Source organism: Lissotriton vulgaris, chromosome 7 (assembly GCF_964263255.1).
Source record: "Lissotriton vulgaris chromosome 7, aLisVul1.2, whole genome shotgun sequence".
Taxonomy (NCBI): domain Eukaryota; kingdom Metazoa; phylum Chordata; class Amphibia; order Caudata; family Salamandridae; genus Lissotriton; species Lissotriton vulgaris.
Window position 1 is genome coordinate 2,899,333 of NC_141695.1, and position 27,441 is coordinate 2,926,773.

The 27,441-nt window shown below is 47.9% G+C and overlaps 1 protein-coding gene across 1 annotated transcript in view; it reads right to left on the reverse strand.

Annotated features, from left to right (window-relative positions):
- LOC147700478 (putative cation-transporting ATPase 13A4) overlaps window positions 1-27,441 on the reverse strand; it is a 965,394-nt gene that overhangs the window by 361,150 nt on the left and 576,803 nt on the right. Inside the window, exons 13-14 of the mRNA XM_086928423.1 lie at window positions 17,270-17,331; window positions 12,910-13,060 (exon numbers count right to left, since the gene is read on the reverse strand). Of these exons, the coding sequence (XP_086784549.1) occupies window positions 12,910-13,060; window positions 17,270-17,331 (213 nt within the window). The remainder of the gene's footprint in view (window positions 1-12,909; window positions 13,061-17,269; window positions 17,332-27,441) is intronic.

Genomic DNA, 27,441 nt, shown 5'->3' on the forward strand with positions numbered 1-27,441 from the left:
GCTGAAGACCCTGGCTGGAAATCGTGGTGGCCTTCCGACATGTTCCCCCCTGAGAAACCAGTTGCCCAAGTAAAAAATCTGGGTGTGGTATTCGACGACAGTCTTTCCTTTCGTCCCCACATCACGGGCCTGGCGGGAAAATGTTTTGGTATCCTGAGGATGGTGAGGAAATTTCTCCCACTGCTTTCCCTTCAATATCGCAAGAACATTGTGCAAGCACTCGTGGGTTCGCGTCTAGATTACGCTAACGCACTCTTCGCTGGTCTGCCTAAATATCTGGTATCCAGATTGCAAGTGGTCCAAAACTCGGCGGCCAGAGCCATCTTTGGCCTTCCACGGAGAGCCAGTGCCTCTCTACTGCGTGGAAAACTGCATTGGCTGTCTATTCCCAGCAGAATTAGTTTCAAAGTCCTTACGTTGGCGTTTAAAGCCCTCCACTGCATCGGCCCAGCGTACCTCAGGAAGCGGATTGTTCGCTACGTTCCTCGGAGGAGTTTAAGATCTGCTGACCTGGCTAAAGTGGAGATACCAGTGATCAAACGCGTGCGGATGGGAGGCCGGTCTTTCCAGTTTATGGCGGCCAGGTTGTGGAATGAGCTCCCTCTATCACTCCGCAAGGCTAATAATCTTCTGGCCTTTAGAAAGGAGCTCAAGACGCTCCTATTCTCCACCTAACCAGTGGGCCTACAGTGTTTCTGCCGCTGGGTTTTTTCTTGGTTGTGTTCAGGACTCTCTGCCAAAGCGCCGGGACACCCGTTCTGGGTAGCCGTGCGCTCAAGAAATACAGTTCTAACATAACATAACATAACAATTTGTCTAAAAAGTGTCTTTTTGTACTCGTTTTCATTATTTGTTGTTTTGACATACTTCTGTGGAGCTATCCAAATGTTTATCTAAAAAACAAAAAACTGCCCATTGATATGGTATATGTGATATAAAAATTAAAACATTTTGATTTATTTCGGACAAAACTGTTCTCCGAGAGTCACTGTTTCAGTCAGCGATTCGAGTGATCATTCGTGGTCCAAGTGTAATTAAGTTGGCAATACTGGTATTGTGTTTTGGTTTATAGTTTATTGATAGTGAGGCTTGTCCTTATTGCCAGTGAGCCCAGACCCTGTTTTGGTTTTGGGACTTTGACAGGGCAGCGGTCCCCTGGCCCTGTTTTCCATCTCAGTCTACATGTGTTGTCTGATGGTTACAGATGAACCCAATGATGAACGTTGGTTGATGCGCGTACCCTCAGCGCCATGCGTGTAAACTCTGGATGCGCGCGCTGGCACGCGCCATATGCACTCTTTACCTTATTATATTCCACAATGAATGGGGTGCCAGTTCAGAATCGCCCCATAGTTGTATATGGGCCCCCTGATCTCCTGGTCATTTTAATCCTTATTATAATATACATGTATGTCCTGTTCCACTGTCTGTCTGTCGGTTGATTGGGCCCTAGAACGATGCCCAACCAGGTGCCCACCTGAAGGGGTGGATACTGTCTCGTTTTACCTCTGCTTTATTTTTAGGCGGCTTTAGATGTCTTGCCAGCCTCATGTTATCGAAAATTATCATGCAAAATACATACATACATAGGATTTTCACTCTAGACTCACCATTGGTCTGTTTAAATGTCACTCAAATGATGCTCCCTCCCGCCAAACAGTTCAAAGTGTACTTCAACAGAGCAGCCTTCCTCAGCTACTGTGTGCTTTCACTTTGAGTGACTGCACTTTCCTCGTGCACGTGCCTCATCTATACAAACAGTGAAACAGAGTTCCAGAAGAACAGAACGTTTTAGACACTTCCCAGTGACTGCGAGTCCCTATGTGGAGCCATCAGGTATATTTAGAGCACTCGACCCGCCACTGATTGTAAGTTGCAGCATTGACTCGTCACTATAAACCCCTTCCGGTACATGTATCTCTCCTACATAAACTGAGCACAGTTCATTCGAGTAGCCAGAGTGATCTGTAGATCTCTAGATTGAAGCTCCACCCCTCAGGATGGAGATTGACATTTCAGGCACAAATCTGGCATGAAAAGGACCTCTGATCTCGACCTCTGAAGCTGCAGCGTCACTAAAGAGTTTCAGTGCTTTCGGTTCGACTTGAGAGGGACCTCGAGTCTTGCTGCTAACTGTGACAAATCTTTACAAAACTTCCCAAAGTGAAGGCCATCCACCTCAGCTCCTTCCTGAAAAGATTCAGGGTGATCTGTCAAGCAGGGGCCAGGAAAGAAGGGGGTGGGTTCCAATACACTCTTTCACCCATGCATTTTTCATAGGAAACATTAGACAGACCCAGCACAAACAACTGGACAGGATCCCACCACAGGTGACGGATATCTACATCTTAACCCAGAAATCAGGCTTTTCAGGTGTTAGCTGCAGCAGTGCATATGAAGCATGCACAAATGATTGTATCCAACAAGTAACTTGCAGCCTTCCCAATGCTTAGCATTGGTTGGCTTCTTTGTCACTTTTATTTGCTGCGTTCTGATTGGCCAGCACATGCTGGCTTCATTTCCTCTTCTTTCGTCTGGAGCATGGGCCAAGTATTGTTTACTTCCGCTTGGTAGCTGTCGCCTGCTCATCGCGCTGTAATTGCGTTACTACTTTTCTTTTTTCTGTTCTACTTGAACCTCTGGCCATTTGTATCTGTATTTTACTAGGCCACAAGCACTTCAAGCAGCCCTTTTATCCTTTGAAACTGATGTTTGTTGTGGCAACGGTTATCTGCTTCCAAATATATTTTCATTATGGCATGGGTGCATTGCTTTCTTCATGTGATATGATTTTTTTGCCAAGTGCTCTACACATATTTTTTTCATGTTTGGGAAAATTAACTGATTTTCTCAGAACCACTGGGTGTTGTGCTTAGACCTAACTAGCATTGGCAATGCCTTTGAGACTACTGCCTCTGCCATTGTCTTTTGTTTTGTTTTGTTCATGCCGTACAAAATGTGCATTTCTGACTTTGGCAATGAGTTGTAGCCATGCTGTATAGAAGCATGGATAAGAATAAATTAAACAAGCATTGGCATAGCCAATAGGCCTCGCTTTTGGGCCTTAAAAGTGTTTAGCCATGCAACCGTTAATGTTGTTGCACCAAGGGTACTTTGCTGCATAACTAAATACTTATGAAGTCCCAAAAGCGAGACCTATTGGCTATGCCAATGCTTGTTTTCCTTGCTCGCATTCGTCAACATCGAGCAAGCAAGCGGGGAAAATCAACCTCCCGGCAAGACTTTACCTTGTTCGTGATTCTCAACATCAAGTTGGCAAGCGCGAGCGTGGAAAAACAACCTCCCGGTGAGATTCCTCAACACAGGGGGTCAAAAAAGGAAAGCTTGCACTGTGCATGGTGCCATTCACAATGCACAGTGCGGACAAGCATCCGGCACTGTGCAATCACCGCAAACAGCATTTTTCTATCGTACCTCACCAGAGTTTTTTGTGCACTTCGCGGAGGTCCGAGTAGGGCAAGTCCGCGAACTCCGCCCAGGGTTAATTTAAAATTGTGTCAGAAAGCGTTTAGCGCCAACCATTGTCACCTGTGGTGATGGACTTGACAAGGCTAAGGTTTAAGGTCAACTACAATGGACCATGGGTCGGATACAAGAACCTAGTTTTTCCTGGGAAAACGTTATCTTCACACTTGTAAATCTTTATGGAACAGAAAGTTTTCAGTGTGGCAAGGAAGTAGTCTGTAGCCTAAGCTGGTCTTGTCGATGAAGGAGTGCCGAAGTTCCAGTTCTTGGTAAAGCTGTCGACAAAGGCAGGAAAGCTCAGTTTGGGAAAAGCTTACGTTTCATGCCTAAACAGCCCTTAATATCAAATAGATGCAAGCAGCGGCCTGGTCTGGTGACATTTTCTACATGCGGACATTAAAACTGACTGGATTTGCTCAGCGGGGCAAGACTGCAGTCCAAGCCAAAGATGGCTCAAAGTCATTGGATGCTGGCCGGCGGTGGTCCTATTCAAGTAGATAGGCTGTAGAGAAGAATATAGTGACAACTGCAGAAAATTCAGTTGCAGCAGGAATGCACCCTCAGTGGAACAGCTTGGCTGATTGTTGTGGTCCTACTCTGGTTCACGGGCAAAAGTTGGCAAAATGTTTCCAAGTCCCAGACCAGACAGCTAGGCTGTGTGGAGTACTCTCTGATGCTGGCCAAGAGTGCAGACCCTTAGAACTGCACTTGGAGGTTATTATTATTATTATTATTATTAAAGAGTTTTATATCGCGCCTGGTTACCCTTGGGCATCCCCGCGCTCATCCAGAGAGAGACGCCATAACACGAGACACAGGAATTAGGCAGGGAACAGATGAGTTTTTAAAAGTTTGCGGAAACGTAAGAAGCTTGTTTCCGAGCGCAAGTACAGAGGAAGGGATTTCCACAGGGTGGCCGCATTAATGGAGAATCTTCTGCCACCAGTTCTTGCCTTCCTCACCCTCGCAACCTGCAGCAGATGTTGATAGTCAGAGCGGAGGGAACGGGAAGCCTTATAAGGTTGAACCATATCCCTTAGGATAGGAGGGCCTTTCCCCTGCAGAGTTTTGTGGGCCATACAGAGTGCCTTAAATTTCACCCTCTCTCTGACAGGGAGCCAGTGCAGCGCCTTCAGCGCAGGGCGGGCTGACTGGCGCCTGGGGAGGTCAGTCAGAAGCCTCGCGGCCGCATTCTGCACTTGCTGCAGCTTGTTTAGGGTGGACTCTGGGGCCCCCAGAAACAACGCGTTACTGAAGTCCAGCCGAGAAATGATAAGCCCCTGAATGAGTAACCTCCTGGAGGCCACTGGGAGGAGAGGTAAGATCTTCCGGGCTGATCGGAGCAGACCGAAACACACGCCTGCGGTCTTTTTAGCGTGTGTCTTGAAGGAGAGGTCCTGCTCCAACCACACCCCCAAACACTTGATCTCCTGTTTGGGGGTGGGCGCCACTCCCAGACAGCTAGGCCAGCTGCTCGGTGATAAGGAGGGAGGGGAATTTCCCAACATCATCAGTTCCGTTTTGGAGCCGTTCAGCTTGAGTGATGAGCTGCACATCCACGTGAAGATCTTATCCAAGCACGTGTGCAGCCGGTCGGGATGGTGAGCCGACTGGGGAAGCCCTACCACCAGCTGAGTATCATCAGCATAGGTGATAATCTTGATACCCAGTGGCAGTATCACACTCTCCAGGGGGGCCATGTAAATGTTAAATAAAGTAGGGCTCAACGAAGATCCCTGTGGCACGCCACACTGGAGAGGGACCGATGATGATTTCTCTTGGCCATCCCACACCTCAAACGTCCGGCCTTCCAAAAAGGACGCAAACCACTTTAGGGCCGTCCCGGAGACCCCCACCCCCGACAGCCGTTGGAGAAGCTTAGGTTAGGACTTGATTCAGCAGAGGTCAGCAGAAGGGACCATGCCCCGTAATCTTGAAATTCAAAATGAATGCCTGTTGAAGCTTGTTGTAGCCCCATAGCTCAAACAGTTGGTACCAAACTGACCCTTGGAGCCACGTCTGGGATACTGGGTACAGGGAGAGCAGGTTGAGCCTACTTCAAAACTTCAGACAGCAGGACAGTCCTTCCAAATCTTCCCCAGTCCAGCTGTGTGTTGAGAAAAGTACTGGGGGTGCCACATGTATGCCCAGTTCCACCCTGTGGGTGGGGAAAACTCCTGTCCACTCCCTAACCAATGGGGTAAAAGTTCCCAGGGATGACCCTACCCACTTTTGATGCACTTCTTGTGTGCTTTATCCCAATCCCAAAGTGCCTCCTCTGCTCAACATGTCAGAACCTTAATCCCCATGTGCAGAGATCCTGTCCGTATCCCAGCGGGGGGCCAGGGAAATGAGCAACCCTTTGTGAGAAGTTGGCCTGGTATATAATGCTCACTAATTCTAGTGATCACTTTGTACCATGCCAAGCAACCCTTATGATGATGGTTGTAATTCAACCTTGTAGACCAGTTATCCTAGTGGTAACGTGGACAAAGCAGTCTTAGGCTAAACTCTGAAAGGCATGTGAAGCCAGCTGTTATACCATACACAACCCCCTTGAATACCAAATGAAAGGGACACCACACAGATATATATTGAAAATATATATTGATTTATTAACTAAAAGTATCCCCTGGACTCTTTATGAGCACAGAAGCACAAGCGTTAAACACAAGACGTCTACATGAGCCCCCTCGCGGCCATCGCACGCCAACACAACCTCAACATCATCTCCTACGCCGACGACACCCAGCTGATCCTCTCCCTGACCGACGACCCCGCCGCCGCCAGAGCCATCCTTCACGAAGGGATGAGAGACGTAGCCGAGTGGATGACGACCAGCCGCCTGAAACTGAACTCAGACAAGACGGAAGTCCTCATCCTGGGCTCCTCGCCCTCCGCCTGAGACGACTCCTGGTGGCCCCCCGCCCTGGGCAGCGCACCCAAACCAACAGACCACGCACGCAACCTGGGCTTCATCTTGGACTCCTCACTCACCATGACCAGACAAGTCAACGCCGTCTCCTCGTCTTGCTTCAATATCCTGCGCATGCTACGTAAGATCTTCCGGTGGATCCCCATCGAGACCAGGAAGACGGTCACCCAGGCCCTCGTCACCAGCCGACTGGACTACGGCAACGCCCTCTACGCTGGAACCACCGCCAAGCTCCAGAAGAGACTCCAGCGGATCCAGAACGCCTCAGCCAGACTCATCCTCGACATCCCACGACACAGCCACATCTCCGGACATCTGAGAGACCTGCACTGGCTCCCCGTCAACAAAAGAATCACCTTCCGCCTCCTCACCCACGCACACAAAGCCCTACACGATCAAGGCCCGAGCTACCTCAACAACCGCATCAACTTCTACGCTCCCAAACGACATCTCCGATCAGCCAGCCACGCCCTCGCCGCCGTCCCCCGCATCCGAAGAACGACAACAGGAGGAAGATCCTTAACAGGAGGAAGATCCTTCTCCCACTTGGCCGCCAAGACCTGGAACTCCCTCCCGACCGACCTGCGCCTGACCCAAGACCACCTCTCCTTCAGGAAGAAGTTCAAGACCTGGCTATTCGAGCAGTACCAGCACTCCCCCCCCATCGCCTTGAGACCCTCCGGGTAAGTAGTGCGCTATATAAATGTCTGTGATTGATTGATTGATTGATTGATTGAAGACAGTTTAAAATACACAAAAGTTGCACAATATGGATGAGCCCTAGGGGCCACCTAAACCATATACTAAGAAAGTGGTATAAGAGATACTAATCAGAAAGGAAACAGGCCTAGGGCCTTGGGAATCGCTGGAGCTGATCGGGACTAGCAGTGACTAAGTCGGGAAAGGCCCGCGGGACTCGGGTGCAGTGTTTAAAGTGCACGCACTCACCAATGCAAAGTCTATGGTGCGTAAAAAGTACAAAGTTAGTTAGTTCGGAACCTTCCGAGTGACCTAGAAAGCTGAAACTTGAGACACAGGCCCTAGAGGTGTGTACCAGTGTAGGAACACCGGCGGTGCTGAGTTACCTCACCCACAGGAAGCGGGTGCATAGGGTCGAAGTAGTGTTGGGTTTCGTCAAGCTGGTCGATGGTGCTTTGAGCTGAAGATGCTGCAGGCGGCTCGATGTGAAGAGTTCCGGTGGATCCAAGGGTGGATCTGAAGATGTGAAGACCTGAAAGCAGAGGGGACAATGTTCAAAGTCACTAGCCAGTGACTACTGTGGAACGAGATTGGAACCAGGCGATGTCGGGTGCAAACAGGCGTTGAGGTATATCTTCTCTCTGCAGCCACGTGGACACCGGGGGTTGAGGACGTCCAGGAGTTGGTCACGAGCTGTCCCACGCAGGCTTCTCGCTGTTGGCGGTATCGGCAACTTGATTGTAGCAAACAGGCCTTGGCTAATGCAAGCCACGCAGGGATCAAGAAAGGCTTGTTTCTCGGACCAGCAAGGTCTGAGCAGGGGCTCCTTTTCACAGGAGCTAGGGCAAGTCTGGAGCAACCAGACCCGCAGTGTAGTTTGTAGTTGTAGTTGCCAAGATGGCCGCTGACCACGTGGCTAGTGGCCGGGATGGCGCGTCGAGTGGCACAATGCAAAAGGGCCCCACGCAGATCGTGGAGAAGCTGGGGGGCTGATCTTCGGTGCAAGGGCTGCTCGGTGGTGGGGGTTCTCAGTCCCCAAAGCACAACATCGAAGATGCCTCTGGTGCTGCGCTGTCAGCTCTTCGGGTGTCTTCCAAGAAGTCCGGTCCCACGTCTCTCGGTTCCTCCACGGGTCCTTTCTTTGCAGGGACTGTGGATCGGGCTGTGAGAAGTCTGGGAGTCTGAGTCTTGTCAGGCTCTGGGCTCGGGCTCTGGCGGGAGGTGGCTGCAAAGCAGACGTCGATTCGCTGGTTGGTGCCTGTGTTCACAGGGTGGCCACTCCTAGGCCACAAGGGAGATTCTCTTCAGTCTTCTGTGCAGCAGAATGTCGAAGTCCAGTCGTCTTCTTCGTGTAAAGTTGATTCAGGATGATCTGCTGTGCAATGGCACTGCTCCCACTCTTATTCCCAATCTGAGGGGTGGATCACCTACTAGGTCCCTCCTCTGGGTGGGACCAGGAAGGGGGGCGGTTACACCCCCTTTCCTTTGTCCAGCTCCTCGCCAGGCCTGGATCTGGAAAGTCCCAGGACCGGTTTGGACTGGCTTATGCACGGGGACACCTTGTGTGCCCCGGGCATGTCTCAATCTATTCAGCCCTGTCCTACCCAATACACAAAACCCTGTCTGGGGTGGTGCTCGCACCTCCCAAGGCAGGAGACCCTTTGTCCAAGCCTCCCTCGCTGGAAGGACTCCCAGCAGCAGGGGGTCAGACTCGTGTCTGTGGTGGCAGCATCCATTTTGTGATGCTGAGGCTCTGGTTAACTTTAACCGGGGTTAAGGCTACACACATGTCGTGTCCCTCTAGAAGGGTGGAATGCTATCCCCGTCGACAGATCTGTCGAGGGGATAGTATTCCAATTCGTATGACACCTTACTCGACATGTTTTGATAAAGCCAAACCAATGATAGCATATAACCGCGAGGATTATAATGCACTTAAGAGTATATGGTATGGCAATATCCCGGAACAGCTTAGGGAGTGGTTCCCGACAGCTGCAGACAGGCTCAGCTCATGCTAGAGCACCATCTCACATATTTCCAAGCACTCTGCCTCCAGGATTGAAGAGGCCTTCCATAGGAGTCGCTGATAGGAACATATGTGTCCAGTTTAGGGGTAGATATAGGGATACTATATCTAAGTAAGAGGTGATTACACCAACTTACCCCAGCTGAGTGATCAGCCAGTTGTGTCAAATATGGAGGCCAGGCCAGGGGTGGCATAATACATGCTGCAGCCCCTGGTAGGCCTTGGAAGCACCTATGCCCTGGGTACCTAGGGTACACTGTTACAGGGGCCTATAAGGTGAACCAGTTCCAATTGTGTTATGCACCTAAGGTACATGGAGTCCATTTTAAGGAGAGAGCAATCAGCCTGGGGCCCTGAATAGCAGGGTCCCAGGCCAACTAAGTCAAAAACCAGCTAAACACCAGGGAAAAAGTTTGGGGGTAACCATAGTGAGATATCCACCTTCCTACACCCTTCATCTGTGGTCACTCTTCACTAGTTCTGGAGTTGTCACCTTTCCCCCTCAGCCTGGTGCCTGACTGACTAGAGGTACAAAGGAAAGGGGCGGGACTAGCTGTTAGCAGCATCTGCCTGTGACAAGGTTGGCCTCTTAGAAGTTGATTACGTTTCTGGGTTGAGCCTTCCAGGGAAACAGAACACCTCCCCATACCCAAGACCTTTGCCTCAGCTCAGGAAGCTAATTCACATCTCATCAAGGGGGCTCTTCACCTCTTGAGTGACAGATGAAAGCTTATGCAAAAGGCCCACTAGAGGCTTTTGTCAGTTACTTTTCAAAAAGTACCTATTTCAAAAATAGGTATTGCAAATACAACTTTATCAATGATATGGGATTCTAATAAATATTTTAGAAAGTCCAAGATTGAACTTGGTTTCATAGATGGAGATAACAATATTAAATGTAATTTGGTATCCCAATGCTTTCCTATTGAACAGTTCACACTGCTATAGTGAAAATAGCCTTTTTGGCTTTTGTACTGTAAGGACATGTTTAAAAGTCCGACTTTTAAATGCCACACACCCAGCCTTATGGCACTAAGGCCAGATTAAGATGACTGTAACAGGCGTTTTTTAGGCCTGTCAAAAAGGGATATTTTGGCAGGTTGAATTTGCAGTTTAAACTGGCACAACCCACTGTGTCAGCCACTTGTGACATTTAACTTACAGGCCCTAGATACATTGTGGAACCATATAGTAGGGGCGTATAGATAGGTTTAATATGCAGATTAGAGGTATGGCAATTTCCTCATGTTGAAAGGAGAGCACAGGCACATTATGACTGGTTAGTAGGGGCAAAGAGTTGTACAGCTATCAAAGCAGTCAGTGCAAAGATCTGGGGGCGGGGGGTCCCATGCAAAGTATGGTTGTTTCCAACAACTATCTTTTCCGGTGTTAGATTCTTTGTTGCTATGCAGGGTTGAGCCAGTAGGCAGGATCGATGAGGCAGGAGTCTACTAGGCTCCTATCATGATGGTGGACCTCTGCCTCAATTTCAACTGTGTTTGTAAGTTAGGGAATGTTTTGCCAGTTTCCTGTGGCTGTGTTCTTTAGGACTGGTTGCTCTGATAAAGTTTTGTTCAATGAGACATTTGAAATGCTTTTTACTAAAGAACTGGGCAAGGAGTTGCTCAGATGATGTAATTGACTTGTTGCTTTTTAAATGCTTGCTTCATAGGTTCTGTGTGGTCCTGGACATGTGTGGTCTCTATGATGGGCATAATTACTTCTTTAGCCAAAATGTGTCTATGTAGTGTAAGGTTGCTGCATGCAGAGGGACGGGGACTGTTCTGACTGGTGATAGAACTGATAATATCTGCTGTTGGAAGCGAGAATGTTTCAATTCTGTTGCCACTGATTGATTTTAAACAAAGCAAAGGTCAAATGAAGTGGAGGTAAAGGTGAGAGAAATGGAAATTCTACTCACCTTCCCTCCCCGGCTGTTTTTAGTAGATTTAGGGTGTGCTGCCTGGTGTGAGTTGGATACTGCCTTCTCCTGGCTTCCTTCATGATTCCCGTTGAATATTAAAGTCTATTATCAATCTTTATTCCTTGGAGCGCAGGGAAAATGAAGAAAGCCACCACTCAGATGTTGAGGGGGGGTCTTGGTGAAGACTGATGCGTCCTTTACTGTTGCTGTAACTACTGGAGTCCAGGTCCAAAGTTGCTTCTTGAGTGACAGGGCTGCCACCTGCAAAGGTTCTCAGAGAGTGTGGGGGCCACTCTGTGCGCATGTTTCCTTTTTTTTCTGACCCAAACCAACCAGAGCTGAGGGCTGTATGGGAGGACTGCAAGGGAGATGTGGTCACAGTCTACAGCCGCCTGGCCATCCGTCCACCATCACAGCACCAAAGTCCTTGCGTGTGAGAGATTATTAATTCTGATAGGTCAAGTCAAGTCAGATAGAGCAGATGGGTGACATCTGCTAGCTTTGGCACCTTTGAGAATACCTCTCCCATTAGACCCAGAAGGATCAAGAGACTCAATGGATTTTTGAAGAAAGACAAGCAGGTGTCTGATGTGTGCTGGAGGCATTAGCCTCCCGGCTACGTAAAGAGCGTAACTGGAAATGAAGCCTTCTCTGTGGTGCGAGGGCAGAAGCAGACCACTCGCGGCGTCAGCACAGGCAGCGGGCTGCCGAAGAAGAGGTTAGGGTAGGAGAACACACCGCTCAAGATCAAGGTCACCTCATTTGCATTTGTTTCTAAGTTTTTATAAGTTTGAGGGTGATTCAGAAATTGCATTTCTGTGGCTCCTTGAAATTTTTTTACCATTTAATAACATTATTGTGCTTACTCTAGTAACATGCTTAGTACACAACGCTGAATTCCCATGAAAAGAGGAAGCCAATTAGGAAAACCCCAAGCTAATATTTTACAGACCACCAGTCGTCCAGCTACCTTGTCACAGAGGGAATCCACTAGGCGTCAAATCTCATTAAATACCGATGCTGCCGTCTCTATGTTCTCTTATAGCATATGTATATTTGGGGTTGACTTGGATGCAGATGGAAACCACACAGATGCCAAAATGCCTCATGTCCCCCACCTCACTTGCAGGAAAAGGTGGCTACCCCAACAGCTCAATTCCAGTAGCCCTTTTCCTGTCTGGATCTGCCATGTAGTAACCCTGGCAATCATGGATGGGAAATTAAACAATTGTCCTCCATGCATTGAAAGAAAAGCTTTGGTACATGTGGAACATTCGTTTTTTTTTTTCCAAAGATGGACCCGCAGCAACTGTTCCAATTTCCCTAATGCAGCGCCAGTCAGACACACAGGAGCCGCTTCAGGGAAGAACATGTCTCTGCCATGGCAGCACGCTCAATCGGGGGGCTCAGAAAGGCACACTGTCTTTATTAAGTGAACCTCTTCAATCAAATTTAAAGAAACAGGTTGAGCTCGTTCAATTCTGTGATAAGTTTGCATAATTCAAAGTGTAAGCTGCAGAGGTGGTGTATGCTGTATCGGATAATAATGAAAATCTATATAGCCCACCACAGACTCAAGTGGCACCTATAAAATGGGAGCAATTATTAAGCAACTTCATGTTAATTACTGCATTGATCTTGGAGAGATGACAGCTGAGTGATCAGGGCAGATTTACACATTTTCACGCGGTTGGAGGCTCAGACACTGTACTAAATGCTCTGGCGATACAAAGAAAAGGGCTGCTGTAAGAGGGAGTAGCATCGACAGCTGACGTTTGTATGGTCTGACTCTTAAATATCAATCTGATGGTGAGTATGAACAATGCATGGATACATTACCCAAGAGGTGCCTTCAAACATCTTGAGGTCCAGCGGATCCCCTTGAAGTTTCCCATCGATGACCATCAGAGAGTGGCAGCTCGCGAGGGCTCCCAAGAGCGGCCCCCAGGGTAAGGCTGCACCAGAGCTGAACCGGTGCACGGCCTGAAAACTGAAACAGAAACAATAGTGAGGACTCATGCTTGCCAGATATCAGTGGTAATGATATTGTTTTAAAAGAATAAGAAATATAGCATCAACATGTGTCTGAAGTTGGGCCGTATCCTAGTGACTCAACAAAGGCGCTGCTGCCCTCCAGTATTGAAAGATATCTCCCTGAGTCGACAGGTGTCGGCTCACACTGATGGCCATCACCAGTGAGTCTGACTCTCCACCATTGATGATGGGATGCCCTTCATTTTAGTGGGGACGGCCAGGCGGTAGAACTCCTGGCCTTCCCATATGCGCCTGATCAATTCCAAACATGAATTCAGAAAGTTCCTGAATACTTGGCTTTTCAGCCAATGCTAAAATCTCGGTTGGACCTCCCTCCCCCACAGTGACCGCGTAGCGCCGGGACACCTCTGCTTGAGTAGCTGTTGTGATCTAAAAATGCTATGATTATTATTATTAATATTTTTTCCACAGCTTCACCCTTGTAAACCACAGTTTCTTCTCATCTCTTCCTCTGGGCATGTCTCTTCAGCTTATCCTCATTTTTTTCAGGTGCTACTAGGTATTTCTACATCTCTTGGCTTGTCCCGGAACTACACACTACAAACAAGTAAACTGATTGCTGGATGTTTATTTCAGCTTTACAGATTGTGGAGATTAAACCGTTTGCCGCCATCATCTGACAATGGTTATGTCCTGATCTCTTCAATGCCAAACGGTGATGTCACTCTTCTTCCTTGCCCATCTCCATCATTATTTGCTTCCCTAAAAGGCATGATCCACTCTCCGACGACCTTCTCACTGGTGCTCCTCACTTGACCACACCATATCTATTTTCTGTTCATAACAAGAGCTCCCTTGCTCCTTGCGATCGCCTTGCGGCTTTCACGCGTGATGTACAATGCACTTGTCATGGGACAACCACCCAGAAAGCTGCACATAGCAGAGTTTGCAGACTACAAGCTTGGATCTGCTGTGCCTGGATATTCACAACTCCCACCATCTAGCTCTCTGCAGAATCCCTTAAAGTGTGGGAGCTCCTCCCGCCACCAGAATCCATTTCCGGTCCAGTTCTTTAATTCGCGCCTGCTGAGATGCCCTCATTCATGCATAGTTTTCAGTGGTTGACTCAGTGCTGTTTCTACTGACCAGTTGCTGATATCTGAAGTTATTTATAATTCTTGAATCACAGTGTGTCTGGATATTTTTCTTTTACATTCAATTAATTCATTAACTTTTTTCTAGAGGGTACACCTCCATGTTGTCTTGGTGCAAGGGATGGCAATTTAAGGAGAATTAAATACATGCGTGTGTACATAATGCTACTTTTAGCATTTGTTTTATCGGCCCAAACCCCTCTTTGCAAAAACCCCAATGAACTGCAAGTTGGAAGGATAAACAGCAAAAATGGAATAAAATTCGAAAGGTGCATTTCTCCCAGATGTCTGTATTTAGGTCACGCCTACCTCCCACGGACATGTGTATTGGAGCCTGTGCAGGACCAACCAGATAAGACCTCTGTGGCTCGGTTTGTTTACAATCCATCCTCTGTTCTCGTGTCTCATAAGGAAATTCGTAAATCTACTCTTACTCCTAGGGTGTGCGGGCCACGCTTATTAACTTAGACATCCAATGATGGCTTCAACCTACAAAAGCGAGAGAAATTTACTAAAAGATGTTCTTATGTCGTTAAACAGGCTCAGGTCTGTTCTTCATTGTTCGAATGCCTTCAATCAGCGATTGAAAGAAAGTTTTATCTCTGCTTGAAAGAGACTTGAGTCTATTCATCCTGGCTTAAGACTATCACTTACGATTCAAGGCAGTTTTAAGATTGTCTTAAATGAGGAAAAGGACATCTTTCAGCCCATAAAACAGTACAAAGGCGATAAGCTCTTGCAGAATATTTGCAGATCAGGGCTTCAGTACCTCATCTTAATTTGTGGTTATTATTTTGAGTAGGAGTGGACGGAACTCGCGGAGTTTCACTTACATGACAACTCCATGAGATTCCGTGGAGCTATGCGAATGGGAGGAATCAGCATGCTGTGCTGATTTTTAGCATCAGCGCGAATGGCACCATGCGGCGTGCCAGAGGGCGTCCGTCTTTGCTGTTGCATGCGTCGTGCCAGAGGGCGTCCGTCTGGCTGTCGCATGCGTCGTGCCAGAGGGCGTCCGTCTTTGCTGTTGCATGCGTCGTGCCAGAGGGCGTCCGTCTGGCTGTCGCATGCGTCGTGCCAGAGGGCGTCCGTCTGGCTGTCGCATGCGTCGTGCCAGAGGGCGTCCGTCTGGCTGTCGCATGCGTCGTGCTAGAGGGCGTCCGTCTGGCTGTCGCATGCGTCGTGCCAGAGGGCGTCCGTCTTCGCTGTCGCATGCGGCGTGCCAGAGGGCGTCCGTCTTTGCTGTCGCATGCATCGTGCCAGAGGGCGTCCGTCTTTGCTGTCGCATGCGGCGTGCCAGAGGGCGTCCGTCTTTGCTGTCACATGCGGCGAGCCAGAGGGCATCCGTCTTTGCTGCCGCATGAGACGTGCCAGAGGGTGTCCGTCTTTGCTGTCGCATGAGTCGTGCTAGAGGGCGTCCGTCTTTGCTGTCACATGCGGCGTGCCAGAGGGCGTCCGTCTTTGCTGTCACATGCGGCGTGCCAGAGGGCGTCCGTCTTTGCTGTCGCATGCGGCGTGCCAGAGGGCGTCCGTCTTTGCTGTCACATGCGGCGTGCCAGAGGGCGTCCGTCTCTGCTATCGCATGCGGCGTGCCAGAGGGCGTCCGTCTTTGCTGTCGAATGAGTCATGCCAGAGGGCGTCCGTCTTTGCTGTCGCATGCGTCGTGCCGGAGGGCGTCCGTCTGCGCTGTCGCATGCGTCGTGCCAGAGGGCGTCCGTCTTTGCTGTTGCATGCGGCGTGCCAGAGGGCGTCTGTCTTTGCTGTTGCATGCATCGTGCCAGAGGGCGTCCGTCTTTGCTGTCGCATGCGGCATGCAAGAGGGCGTCCATCTTTGCTGTCGCATGCGGCGTGCCGGAGGGCATCCGTCTTTGCTGTCACATGAGTCAATTTTCTACTCGAGCAGCAGTTTTCTCATCGTGAACATGTTGACCACCCGCATTGAGAAATTCTCACTGGGTGCCATACTAGCACCCAAACATTGCACTATGGGATGCCATTTATCGCGCATGCTCATCAACTTACCTATGGCGAGTCACGTGTGAGAAAAAACTCCACTTCCGCTCGGGTCTGCAGCGAGAGCACCGACGGAGAGAGCGGGGCCTCATACTCCCGAGCGGTTGCCGGGTTGAGGTGAGGCCATCACCCACACAAAGCTGGGAAGAAGACACCCCTCCAGTGGACTTTTTAGTATACTAGTTCCTGGTATATATGTGACTCTGGATGAGTACATTTTTTCACTTATACATATCACATGTAGTTGCAGTAGCTGTTTTTCTGTTTTAAGGTCCTGAAGAAAGCTGAGCTATTTGCTCTTATAGCTGAAACATGTCGACCATACTGCACAGCGCCTCTGAGTAGTCTTACTACTTGGCGCGTTTTTAATCTTTGACACTAGGACCCCTATTGCAATGTTCTTCGGTGTCCTGGTAGTCAATTTTATCTTACACTTCCCCTGAGCACTGCACATTGTCCACTAACAATACTTCTTGGGGTCACAACAGGACCACATTTCTTTGACGTCCCCTCCCGATCGACACTATATGGTCAGACTCGGTTCGGGATGATCATTTGATTCCTATGTGACGCAACTCCACCACATGGGTGGTCTGATGGGAATTATTTTGGTCCTGTTGGTGACAAAGAGTTCCAACTGTTGCAACCCTCCATCTCATGCGCTCACCACTAGTGCCTCACGGCCGCCATTGCGGTTACACACCACTGTCAGACCTTGCCTGTTCTTTTGTGTGTTGTGTATCTGAGAAAAAACTCTGCCACACAGTGATTGGTGGAGTTTTGCCAGAACTCTGCATTACAAGTGCTACACGGAGTAGACAACACTCCAGGATATTTGCCGGCAGAGCAGAATTTATCGCCCATGCAAATGATAGCTATAGACATTCTTTTCACTGCATGATAATATAAAACCTACGGGTGATGTAAAAGATATTTAAATTCAAGAACCTGAAATTTCAATTTCTGTTCTTTAAGACACAGACCACAACTTCTCAAAACAATACAAGAAATGCCATTCAGGTGGCGTCCAACCTCACCTGTCCCCTCCTGAGGGGATGAGTCCCCACAGATCCAGGCCATCTTCTGTTAAGGTTCCTGTCTGTGGAAGAACATGAAATAATATTACTTATCTCACCTCTTCCAGAAAGTGTCACACAAGGAAGATTCTAGGCATCCTGGTGCTGCATTATGTATTTTTCATCTCCTTCCCAGATATATAATTTGCTCAAAATTACATTTATTTGAATTCACTAGCTTGGACTTTCCATAATTTATTATAAATACATTTGGATTACTGAACCTTTGTGTTTGCAGCCTTGACTCTTGAACCAAAATCCAAACCCACAATGGCATCAGGTGATTTTGATTGCAAAGAATTTGTTAATGAAAAAAAACTGCTGGCCAGCCAGTCCAGGCTCACCAAATTCTGACATAGACGCTGACTTTGGGAAGTGGATTCAAGACTAAAGGCATGTGTCTTGTGAAGAGGCCACTATTTTACTTGCTTGCCGGGTGATGGTAATGATTTCTCTACGCATACTTAGAGGTAAGCTCCCAACCCTCTTCACAGAAATAATATGGAATTTTTTTCCCCATCAGTTGCCAGATCCTGGAAAAGGGTATACGCAAGGATAGACCTTGCTAACCTAGTGGTATGAGAAAGGTATATGCATTCTTTACCCTGCAGGATGCCACCACGCAGGTAAGTACCGCGCAGGTAAGTACCACATATGTACGTACCGTGCACCCCCTCCCATGCATCCTGACCAGATCTACATAAACTATACACCAGCCTACTTTAGGATGGTGTTTGCCTCTTCGTGGCAAATACCCTAATCTTGGTTGAGATTCTGAGTAGCAGATACACGAAGATCACACTTGCAATTAGTGGCAGGCCGTTCTGTTCCAGGACTGAATAACTTGCGAAGGTCACCCATTTACACAATGAGACCCCAAATTCCCTACAGACTTTTGTAAGTGCTGAGGTTCCGTGACGATTTGAACCCGTGTTTTCAACATTGTCGTAAATTCATCATTTTGGTATCAGTGAACCGCAAATGATCCATTTAGCATATCCTGGTGTTTGCGCTATGCTACGAGCAAGAGCACTCCTGTTATGAACACATTTCTGGTTTACCCATGGCATCCATTTTAGATTACGGCAGCCATTTTGTATTCTTGCCCTCACATAGTCAATGGACACGCAGTGACCTCTTTCACTTAAGGACATGTAAGCTTTAACCGGCGATTCACCTTGCTAGTGACACAAGCACCTTAGGACAGAAAACGCCATGGCTGCATGACTCGGCAGAAGCTGCCTCCCCAGCCTGAGGCCAGTCCTGCTATACTGGTTCTCGTGTTCGTTGGCCTGATCATGATTAGGCGGCCGAAGCTGGTAGCCTTGCCCATTTACGACCCACAAACATCTCTTATCCTGCTTTTCTATCTTCTGCACCTGGCTCTGCTCCTTTCCTTCTGGGCCTTTATTAGGGGGAGGTAACGAAATTTACGATGAGGCGGTCCGGCTCTTGAATGAAAAGTTGACATGGGATTATGATGGAACAGTGGGAACCCCTCGTTCGTAATGTTTTGACATCAGATATTGTTGACGATTCCTGTGTAACGCCAAATATTTATTGTTTAGGACATGAAAGTTTAGAAATGTACTAGCATGTAAAGAATATGCCCCAAGCCTAAAATTTAGTATTTAAGGAGCAACCCACTTTGTACAAATCAAACAGGTTCCTAGATACTGCCCGTGTGTAGTTTCTGTGACTTCTGTGTCCCTGCAGTAATAAACCTTTGGTCTTTGACGCCACCATCGAGAAGCCCGTGTTTCTGTTTATTTGTGCACCGAGACAGGTAGAACTCCGGGGTCTTCGGGTGTTGTCCCTGACACCTCTAGACGGAACCAAAAAGTCCAGAACTCCAATTGGCGCCCAACGTGGGGCGACGTCATTCGGTACCGGTCCAAAAGCCTGAAGAGTTCGAGAAGCTTCGTGTGAAGATTCCTGAGGGAGGCGCCCCACTTCATCGATCCCGGAATATCGCAAAAGTGGCCCGACGTTCTCTTCCACGAGGGTTCCCGTTCGGACGGCTGCAGTGGTCCGCTGCCTTGACTGTCGCCCTGTCTTGGACCCGAGGTGCAGACCTTAGTACGGCGAGACAAGACGGGTTTCTCCTTGGTGACGTCTTCAGTGCCTCAGTTAAGTATTAAGTGGTTGCTAGTTGTTTGGTTACTTCGTAATGGTTTGCTCCTGTTTGGATAATCCTTTTAGTTCTTGGTTTGGTTTGGTTTCGTAAGATTATCACTGGTTGTTCTAGTTACGATAATCATTTGGTTTAGTTTGGGTATCGATACATTTGTTCGCTTTGGTAGGCCTAAGTTCTTGGTTCGAGTGCGCACCTTTGTCTGTGTTTGTTCTGTGTTCCGGATTATAAAATGGTAAGTCGGAAAAATTGTATGTTGTCGTGTTTTGGTTGCAACAGTGATTCCCGGTTGGAGGACTCATGTCTGGTTCCTCCGATTGGAACTCCTCTCTATGATTTGTATTGTAAGTTCGGTGTGGGTCCTATATCTTATAACGAGGTATGGATCCGATATACAGAGAAAGACGGTGTCCTTAGTTGGCCACTGCATGGTAGTTTTGAACCCGAAATTCTTGATAATTTAGAAATGAAATTATTTAAGAAGAAAGCCCGGCCGGCAATGTTTGATTCTTTCCGTTATTGGCGAAAAGAATCCAAACAGAGAGAAATTAAAAAGTTAAAGAAAGAACAGAAAGAGCAAGTGTAGGAAGGTGGCTACCTGACTATGGTTACCCCAGATTTTTTGCCCTGTGTTTAGCTGGTTTTCGACTTAGTTGGCCTGGTTCCCTGCTAATCAGGGCCCCAGGCTATCTGCTCTCTCTGTAAAATGGATTCCATGTACCCTAGGTACATACCACAATTGGAAATGGACTCCTTGTCAGCCCCTGTACCATGCACTATAGGTGCCCAGGGCATAGGTGCCACCAAGGCCTACCAGGGGCTGAAGCATAGCTTTTGCCACCCCTGGCTGGTTCTTAAATTGACACAACTGGCTGATCACTCAGCTGGGGCAAGTGGATGTAATCACCCCTTGCTTAGATATAGTATACCTATATCTAAACCTATATCTGGACACATATATAGCCTGTAAGCCACTCCTATGGAAGGCCTCATCAATCCTGGGGGCAGAGTGCGTGGTTTTATGTGAGATGGTGCTCTGGCGTGAGCTGAGCCTGTCTGCAGCTGTCGGGAACAACTCCCTAAGCTGATCCGGGATAATGCCATACCATATACTCTTAAGCGCATTATAATCCTCGCGGTTATATAGCAACTTTGGTTTGGCTTTATCAAAACATGTCGTGTAAGGTGTCATACGAATTGGAATACTATCCCCTCGCCAGTTCTGGCGACGGGGATAGCATTCCACCCTTCTAGAGGGAGAAGACATGTTACTTTACTGAAACGCGGTTGATTTAAAATGAGCCTCAGATCCACAAAATGGATGCCCCTGCCACAGACACGGGTCTGACCTCCTGCTGCTGACCGAAACCCGGCAGAGGAGGCCTGGACAAAGAGTTTCCTGTCACAGGGCGGTGTCAAACCACCCCAGACAGGAGATAGTGGATTGGAGTAGGGAGGTTTCAATGAAACCAGACACTGCCTGGGGAGCACAAGGCTGCCCCTTGCAGGATCCGGCCAAACCGGTTCTGGGGCCTCCCAGCCCCTGTCCCAGCGCGGCCAGGATCAAAGGAGAGGGGTGTAACCACCCCCTTCCTGGGTCCCACCCATAGGAGGGGACCTAGCAGGATGTCCAACCCCCTAGATTCGAATAAGAGGGGGAGCAGTCCCAACGGACCTCAGATCATCCTGAAGAAACATAAGAAACGAAATCTGGACCCTTCGACTTTCTACACGACGTGAGAAGACTGAAGAATCTCCCTTGTGGTCAAGGAGTGACCACCCTGTGCAAACAGGCACCATCCAGCCCTCGACCCTTGCTTTGTTGCAGTTCCCGCCGGAACTCGAGCGACAGAGATCGACGAGATCAAGCCTGCCTGCCTTCTACCTGCCCGATCCACAGTCCCTGCAGAGCTGAGACCCGTGGAGGCGACCGGAAGCGTGGGGCACGCCATCTTGAAAAGGCCACGAGACGCTGACCGTGCGGCCCACGAGTGACCCTCGAAGCTGTACACCAGGGTTTGAGAAGCCCCAGCCCCGAGCTCCACTTGCACCAAAGCTCACCCCTCCACACTCGCTGAGTGCTGCGTGGGGCCCTTCTGCTTGTGTGCGCTCGACGCGTTGGCCCGGTCACTTGCCAGCTGGCTTGTGGCCCCTGTGCCGACGAACTTTGAAATCCGACTTGCTTTTCTGGTTGCTCCAGATCTGCACCAGCTCCTGTGAAGAGGAGCACCCACTCTGACCCTCCTGGTTCGAGTGATAAGCAATCTCCCGGTTCCGCGTGGATTGCTTTTGCCAAGTGCTGTTTGCTACAATCTTCAAGCCGACGGTGCTGACGGCGAGAGCCTACGTGGGACAGATCGTGACCTGCTCCTGGACGTCGCAGATGCCCCAGAGCCCACGTGACAGCGGAGAGAAGCCTATCGACAACCGCCTGATTGCGCCCGACATTGCCTGGTTCCGTCCTGGTTCCACCCTGGTCACTGCTGAGTGACCCAGACTCTGTCCCCTCTGCTTTCAGGTACTTTTCTACATCGATCCACCCTTGGATCGCACCGGACACTTCTGCTTCACAGCGCCTGCAGCTGCAACAGCTCCAAGCACCCAGAACCTGCGTGACAGAACCCGACGCCACTTCGACCCTGTGCACCCACGGCCTGTGGGTGAGGTAACTTTGCAACGCCGGTGTCTTTACACTGGTACACACCTCTAGGGTCTGTGTCTAAAGTTTTGTGTTCCTAGGTTCAGCGGAAGTATCTTTTAATTCACTTTAACTGACTTTTACGCACCATTGACAGTGCATTGGTGCGCGCCGCACTTTCCGTGCTGCACCCGTCTCCTGTGGGCTACTCCCGACTTCTTCATTGCTTGTCCTGACTGCTCCCAGCGAATCTCTAGGCCCTAGGCCTAACCATTGTTCGTAAAGTGTTACTTATACCACTTTTTTGATATATGGTCTGAGTGGCCACCCGCCCTCATCCATAAACGTGCAACTTCATATGTGTAACAGTGCTTTTGATTTAACGCTTGTGCCCCTTTCCTCATAAAGAGTACTGGGGAGTAATTTAGAAATAAATACATATATTTTTATAATATATACTTGTGTGGTGTCCTTTCATTTGATTACAGGATTGTATGTGGTAAAACAAGCTCGCTTAACACGACCTCTTAAGTTAAGCCTTTAAGGCTGCTTAGTCCATGCTACCATTAGGATAGCTTGTCTACAAGGTTGACTTACAACCTGACATCTTTGGGGTTTGTTTGGACTGATAACCAGTGGTTCCAGAATTGGAAACACTACCTATCAGGCCAACTTCTCACATTGGTGGCAGCGGTGGGATTTGAGCTTGCTGTTTGTTTTACCATTGCAATCTTTATCAAATTGAAAGATCACATCAAGTACCTCTAGGTACATATAAATCAAAAGCTTAGCATATTAAGTTCTACTGAACTTAGTAGTTGTAGATTAAAGGGATTAGCACACCCTGACTACAACTCACTAGCAAGGTACAGTAGGAAACCACTTAGTGTAGGTAAGTGCACCACTTACACCTCACTAGCAGTCATGTCTGATACAGAAAGAGCCTCAGGCTCTACTCCTGTAATAGTTGATCCTATAGGGACAACATCCAGATATGACAACCTTAGCCACAAAGACCTGAGTGCCTTGTGCACAGCCAGGGGGCTAAAAAAGGGCAGAGGCCCTACCATTCCTTCCCTAGTAGCTCTCCTAGAAAAGGATGACCTAGATAAGGTGAGTCAGACTCCCTTAGAAACAGAGGAAGGGATAAACTCCCCTGAGAATGAGGATCTTCAAGATGATGTAGTGGAGGAGGAAGAAGAAGAGGAAGGCTCTGATGTAGAAGAGCCTGAACATCAGGATCAGGTGGGAAACCAGGTACAGGTTGCCAGGCTTAACCAGGCCAACTTGGACCTACATGGGAATGGAGGGGGCCAGCACCACTCCAGATCTCATAACCAAATTCTCCCAGGTAATAGTGCAACTTCATATGTGTAACAGTGCTTTTGATTTAACGCTTGTGCCCCTTTCCTCATAAAGAGTACTGGGGAGTAATTTAGAAATAAATACATATATTTTTATAATATATACTTGTGTGGTGTCCTTTCATTTGATTACAGGATTGTATGTGGTAAAACAAGCTCGCTTAACACGACCTCTTAAGTTAAGCCTTTAAGGCTGCTTAGTCCATGCTACCATTAGGATAGCTTGTCTACAAGGTTGACTTACAACCTGACATCTTTGGGGTTTGTTTGGACTGATAACCAGTGGTTCCAGAATTGGAAACACTACCTATCAGGCCAACTTCTCACAGCAAGAGTTGACTTTAGAACAGTCTGCCAAGCAGCTGCAACTCAACGAGTCTGAGAAAGCGATGGAGGTGGCCAATAGAGAGCGTAATTTAGCGATAGACAAGTGCTATCCTGCCTTGCCATCGAGTACAGCTAAGATAGTAGAGGACCCCGAAAAGGGTCCCCTGTTGTCTTACTTGTTGAGGTCACCCCCACCGTATGCACAGGGTGCTACAGCTCCACCTTTACCGAATGTTCAATTACCGGTTGCTGGACAACCTGGTATTCCTGCTCCTGCTCCCCTGAATCAAGCTCCTGTACCTCCTGTGGTCAATATTAATGTTCCTCCGGCACCCCCTCTTCCAGGGTTGCCAGCTCCTCTGCCTATGCCTGTACCGCTCATACCTGTTGTTTCACAAGCTACTTTGCCTGCTACCCCTACTGTTGCTGTCTCTTCTGTCCCGACTACTACTCTTCTTCAAACTTCTGCAAGCTATATGACTCCGCTTTTTGTTCGTCGGAGAATCACTGATTCTGTCACTAATATTCTATCTCCCTTTTACAAAACCTTGATTAAGAGTCCTGCCTCTGACTCCGTTCAGAGACGTAGTCAGCTTTCTAGTAGTGAAGAACGTGGATTATTAGACTCCACTGCCCTTAGATGGATTTCGAAAGTTGGGAGGTATAGTGTGCGAGATGTATTAGATACATTCATGCAATGGAAGGAACCGACACAGCGCTATGTGTTTGATGTTATGTGTTCCCTTTTACGTGAAGAATGGGAAGAGAGCGAATCTGAACAGGTACCAGATGAATTAATCCAGGTTCAACAAAAATTTGCTGCAGGTATGATAGTTGGTCAGGAGATAAAAGAAGCAATGGAATTAATTTTAGATTTTAGATTCGATCCTTCCCTTCGTTCACCAAGAGAGTTAGAAAAACGTAATACGAAGCAGAATCGTCAATATCCTATGAGGGAGGTTCCTCCAATATGGCTCGAAGCTGTACAAGCTGATGCGCTCCGTGGTATTGCAGCCGCTCCGGCCCAATTCCAGAGAGTGTGGATACACATTCCGTGGAAGCGAGCCAAAGTGTTAGCAGTGAAACAGGCCTTGCCGGATCCGCGTAAGAATCCAGCCGGATATTACAAAGAGTTAGCGCAGACAGTTGAAGCTTGTGTAATGAATTTAGCGGACATTGACATGTTATTTGGCAATGTAGTACCTCAACCAATTTGGGCTAAAATTCGTAAAGAAAATCATCCAGTTGCCCTAGGTGGTGATTGGGCAGCTATAATAGTGGCAGATGGTCAACAAATAGGTGGTTCTAAACCCGAACCTCTAATTGCTGATTTGCCCGGAAGAATAATCGATTTAATGAAAACTCTGATGCCAGCATTGCGCGTTAACTGGGACAAGTTGTCCACATGCAGGCAGAAGAAGGACGAAAGTGTCTCCGACTTTTTCACAAGGTTTGAAGAAACTTTCGTAGATCACAGTGGTCAGGATATGAGCACGGAAGGAGGACAGAGACTATTTGTTGATAAATTTGTGCACAATCTGTTACCAGAGCTCAGTAATAAATTGAAAGATTCTGAAAGTGCGTGGGCTGTCTCTACGACTGCGCAAATACTTGCAACTGCCCAGTATTATGAAAATAGGGATAAAGAGGAGAAGGAAAAGTCAGATAAGAAAACGAAAGATTTAAAAACAAAAGTTCTTTTGCAGCAAGCATATCCGCCTCGCACGAATCAGACTAACACACAGCAAGGGTCATATCAGAGGACAGATTATGGTTCTCAGAGACCGCAATACCAATGGAATCAGTGTGCTTACTGCAAGAAAGAAGGTCATTATAAGAATGAGTGTCCAGTATTAGCACAAAATAATGCTGCAGCAGCTCAGAGAGGTCGTGGTGGTTCTATGCAAAATTCTAGAGGTCGAGGACGAGGTGCTATGCCTCCACAAATGAATGATCCCTTCTAATTATTCTGATCAGCGAAATGGACAGTATGCCCAACAAAATAGATCTCAACAGTATCACGTTGAAGACTACTGTGAAGTTAGTGAGGAATTTCAGCAAAATGAGTACTAGGACAGCCATGGACAAAGAGAGTGAGTAGTATCAGTTCCAGTAGATCAGAGTGGGCCTTATGTCGCAGTAGCAACATCAGGTGTAGTCAAACCGTTTCTGTTGGATACTGGTGCAGCAAAAAGTTCTATCATACATGCGAAACTCCCTGGCGCACCTTTGTCTGGCTTAACAAATGTTTCTGTAGGTTTTTCAGGCGCCCCTGTTTACAACCCCGTATCTGGTCCTTTGTCTATTTCTGTTGGACCCCGTCAATTGAAAGCACCCTTGATTTTGACGACTGGTTGTAATGAAAATCTGCTTGGTTTAGACTTGTTAAAACGCCTGTACGCAACATTGTACTGTTCTCCGGCAGGAGTACAGCTTACATTGGGTAAGAGAATCATCTCTCCGATGTACTTGTCAATGGATGCGCTCCCACCAGAGCTGCGTTCTCTCCCTGATACTCTTTGGGCGACTGGTCCTAACGATGTAGGTCTTTTAGAAATTCCACCATATGTAGTCACTTTGAAAGCGAATGTCAAATTTCCACGAATTTCACAATATAAGATCTCTAGTGAAGGTGAACGTGCGCTTTTATTGATCGTGCAAGATTTGATTAAGAAAGATGTAGTAGAAGAAACTAGAGGAAATGTCTGTAACAGTCCTGTATTGCCAATTCTGAAACGCACTGATCCTTCAAAGCCTCCAGTATATAGATTTGTAATCGATCTTAGAGAGGTTAACAAAATTGTGATTCCGCAGTTTCCTGTGGTTCCAGACATTACTGCATTGTTAACGTTGATTCCTGCTACAGCCACATGGTTTTCAGTTATCGACTTGAAGAATGCCTTTTTCAGCATTCCGATAGCCGAGGAAAGCAGAGATAATTTCGGCTTCTCTTTAGGAGGTCGAAGCTTCAGGTTTAAACGTGCTCCACAAGGCTATTGTGAGAGCCCGCCCATTTACAGTCAGGCATTAAAAAGTCAGTTAGATTCCTTTGTACTTCCTCCTGGTTCTGCTTTAGTGCAATATGTCGATGATCTTCTAGTGGCTGCAGATGACAAGGAAACTTGCAAGGCAGCTACAATTTCCTTATTGCATAATTTGTCTAGTTTGAATCACAAGGTGTCACCTTCGAAAATGCAATACTGTTGTCAAGAAGTGACCTACCTAGGTCATCTCTTGTCAAAGGAGAGAAGAAAGTTGACCCCAGAAAGAATAAAAGCAATTACGCAGATGAATGTTCCTAGCACACAGAGAGAAGTGCGTGCATTTTTAGGTATTACCTCATACTGTAGGCAATGGATCCCAAATTTTTCTCTTTTGGCAAAACCATTGGTGGCCTTGACTGGGAAAGGTGTTCCGAGTCCGGTACCATGGTCTGCCGAATGTCAGCAGAGTTTTTCTGAGTTACGAAATGCACTGTGTTCAGCTCCTGTATTGGGTACACCCTACTACAGCAAGCCATTCACGCTCTATGTTCACGAGAGAGAAGGTTGCGCGTTGAGTGTTCTGACGCAACGATTTGGTGACAAACAACGCCCTTGTGCGTATTTTTCATCAACATTAGATCCGGTAGCCAGAGCGTTGCCTAGTTGCTTGAGAGCTACAGCAGCAG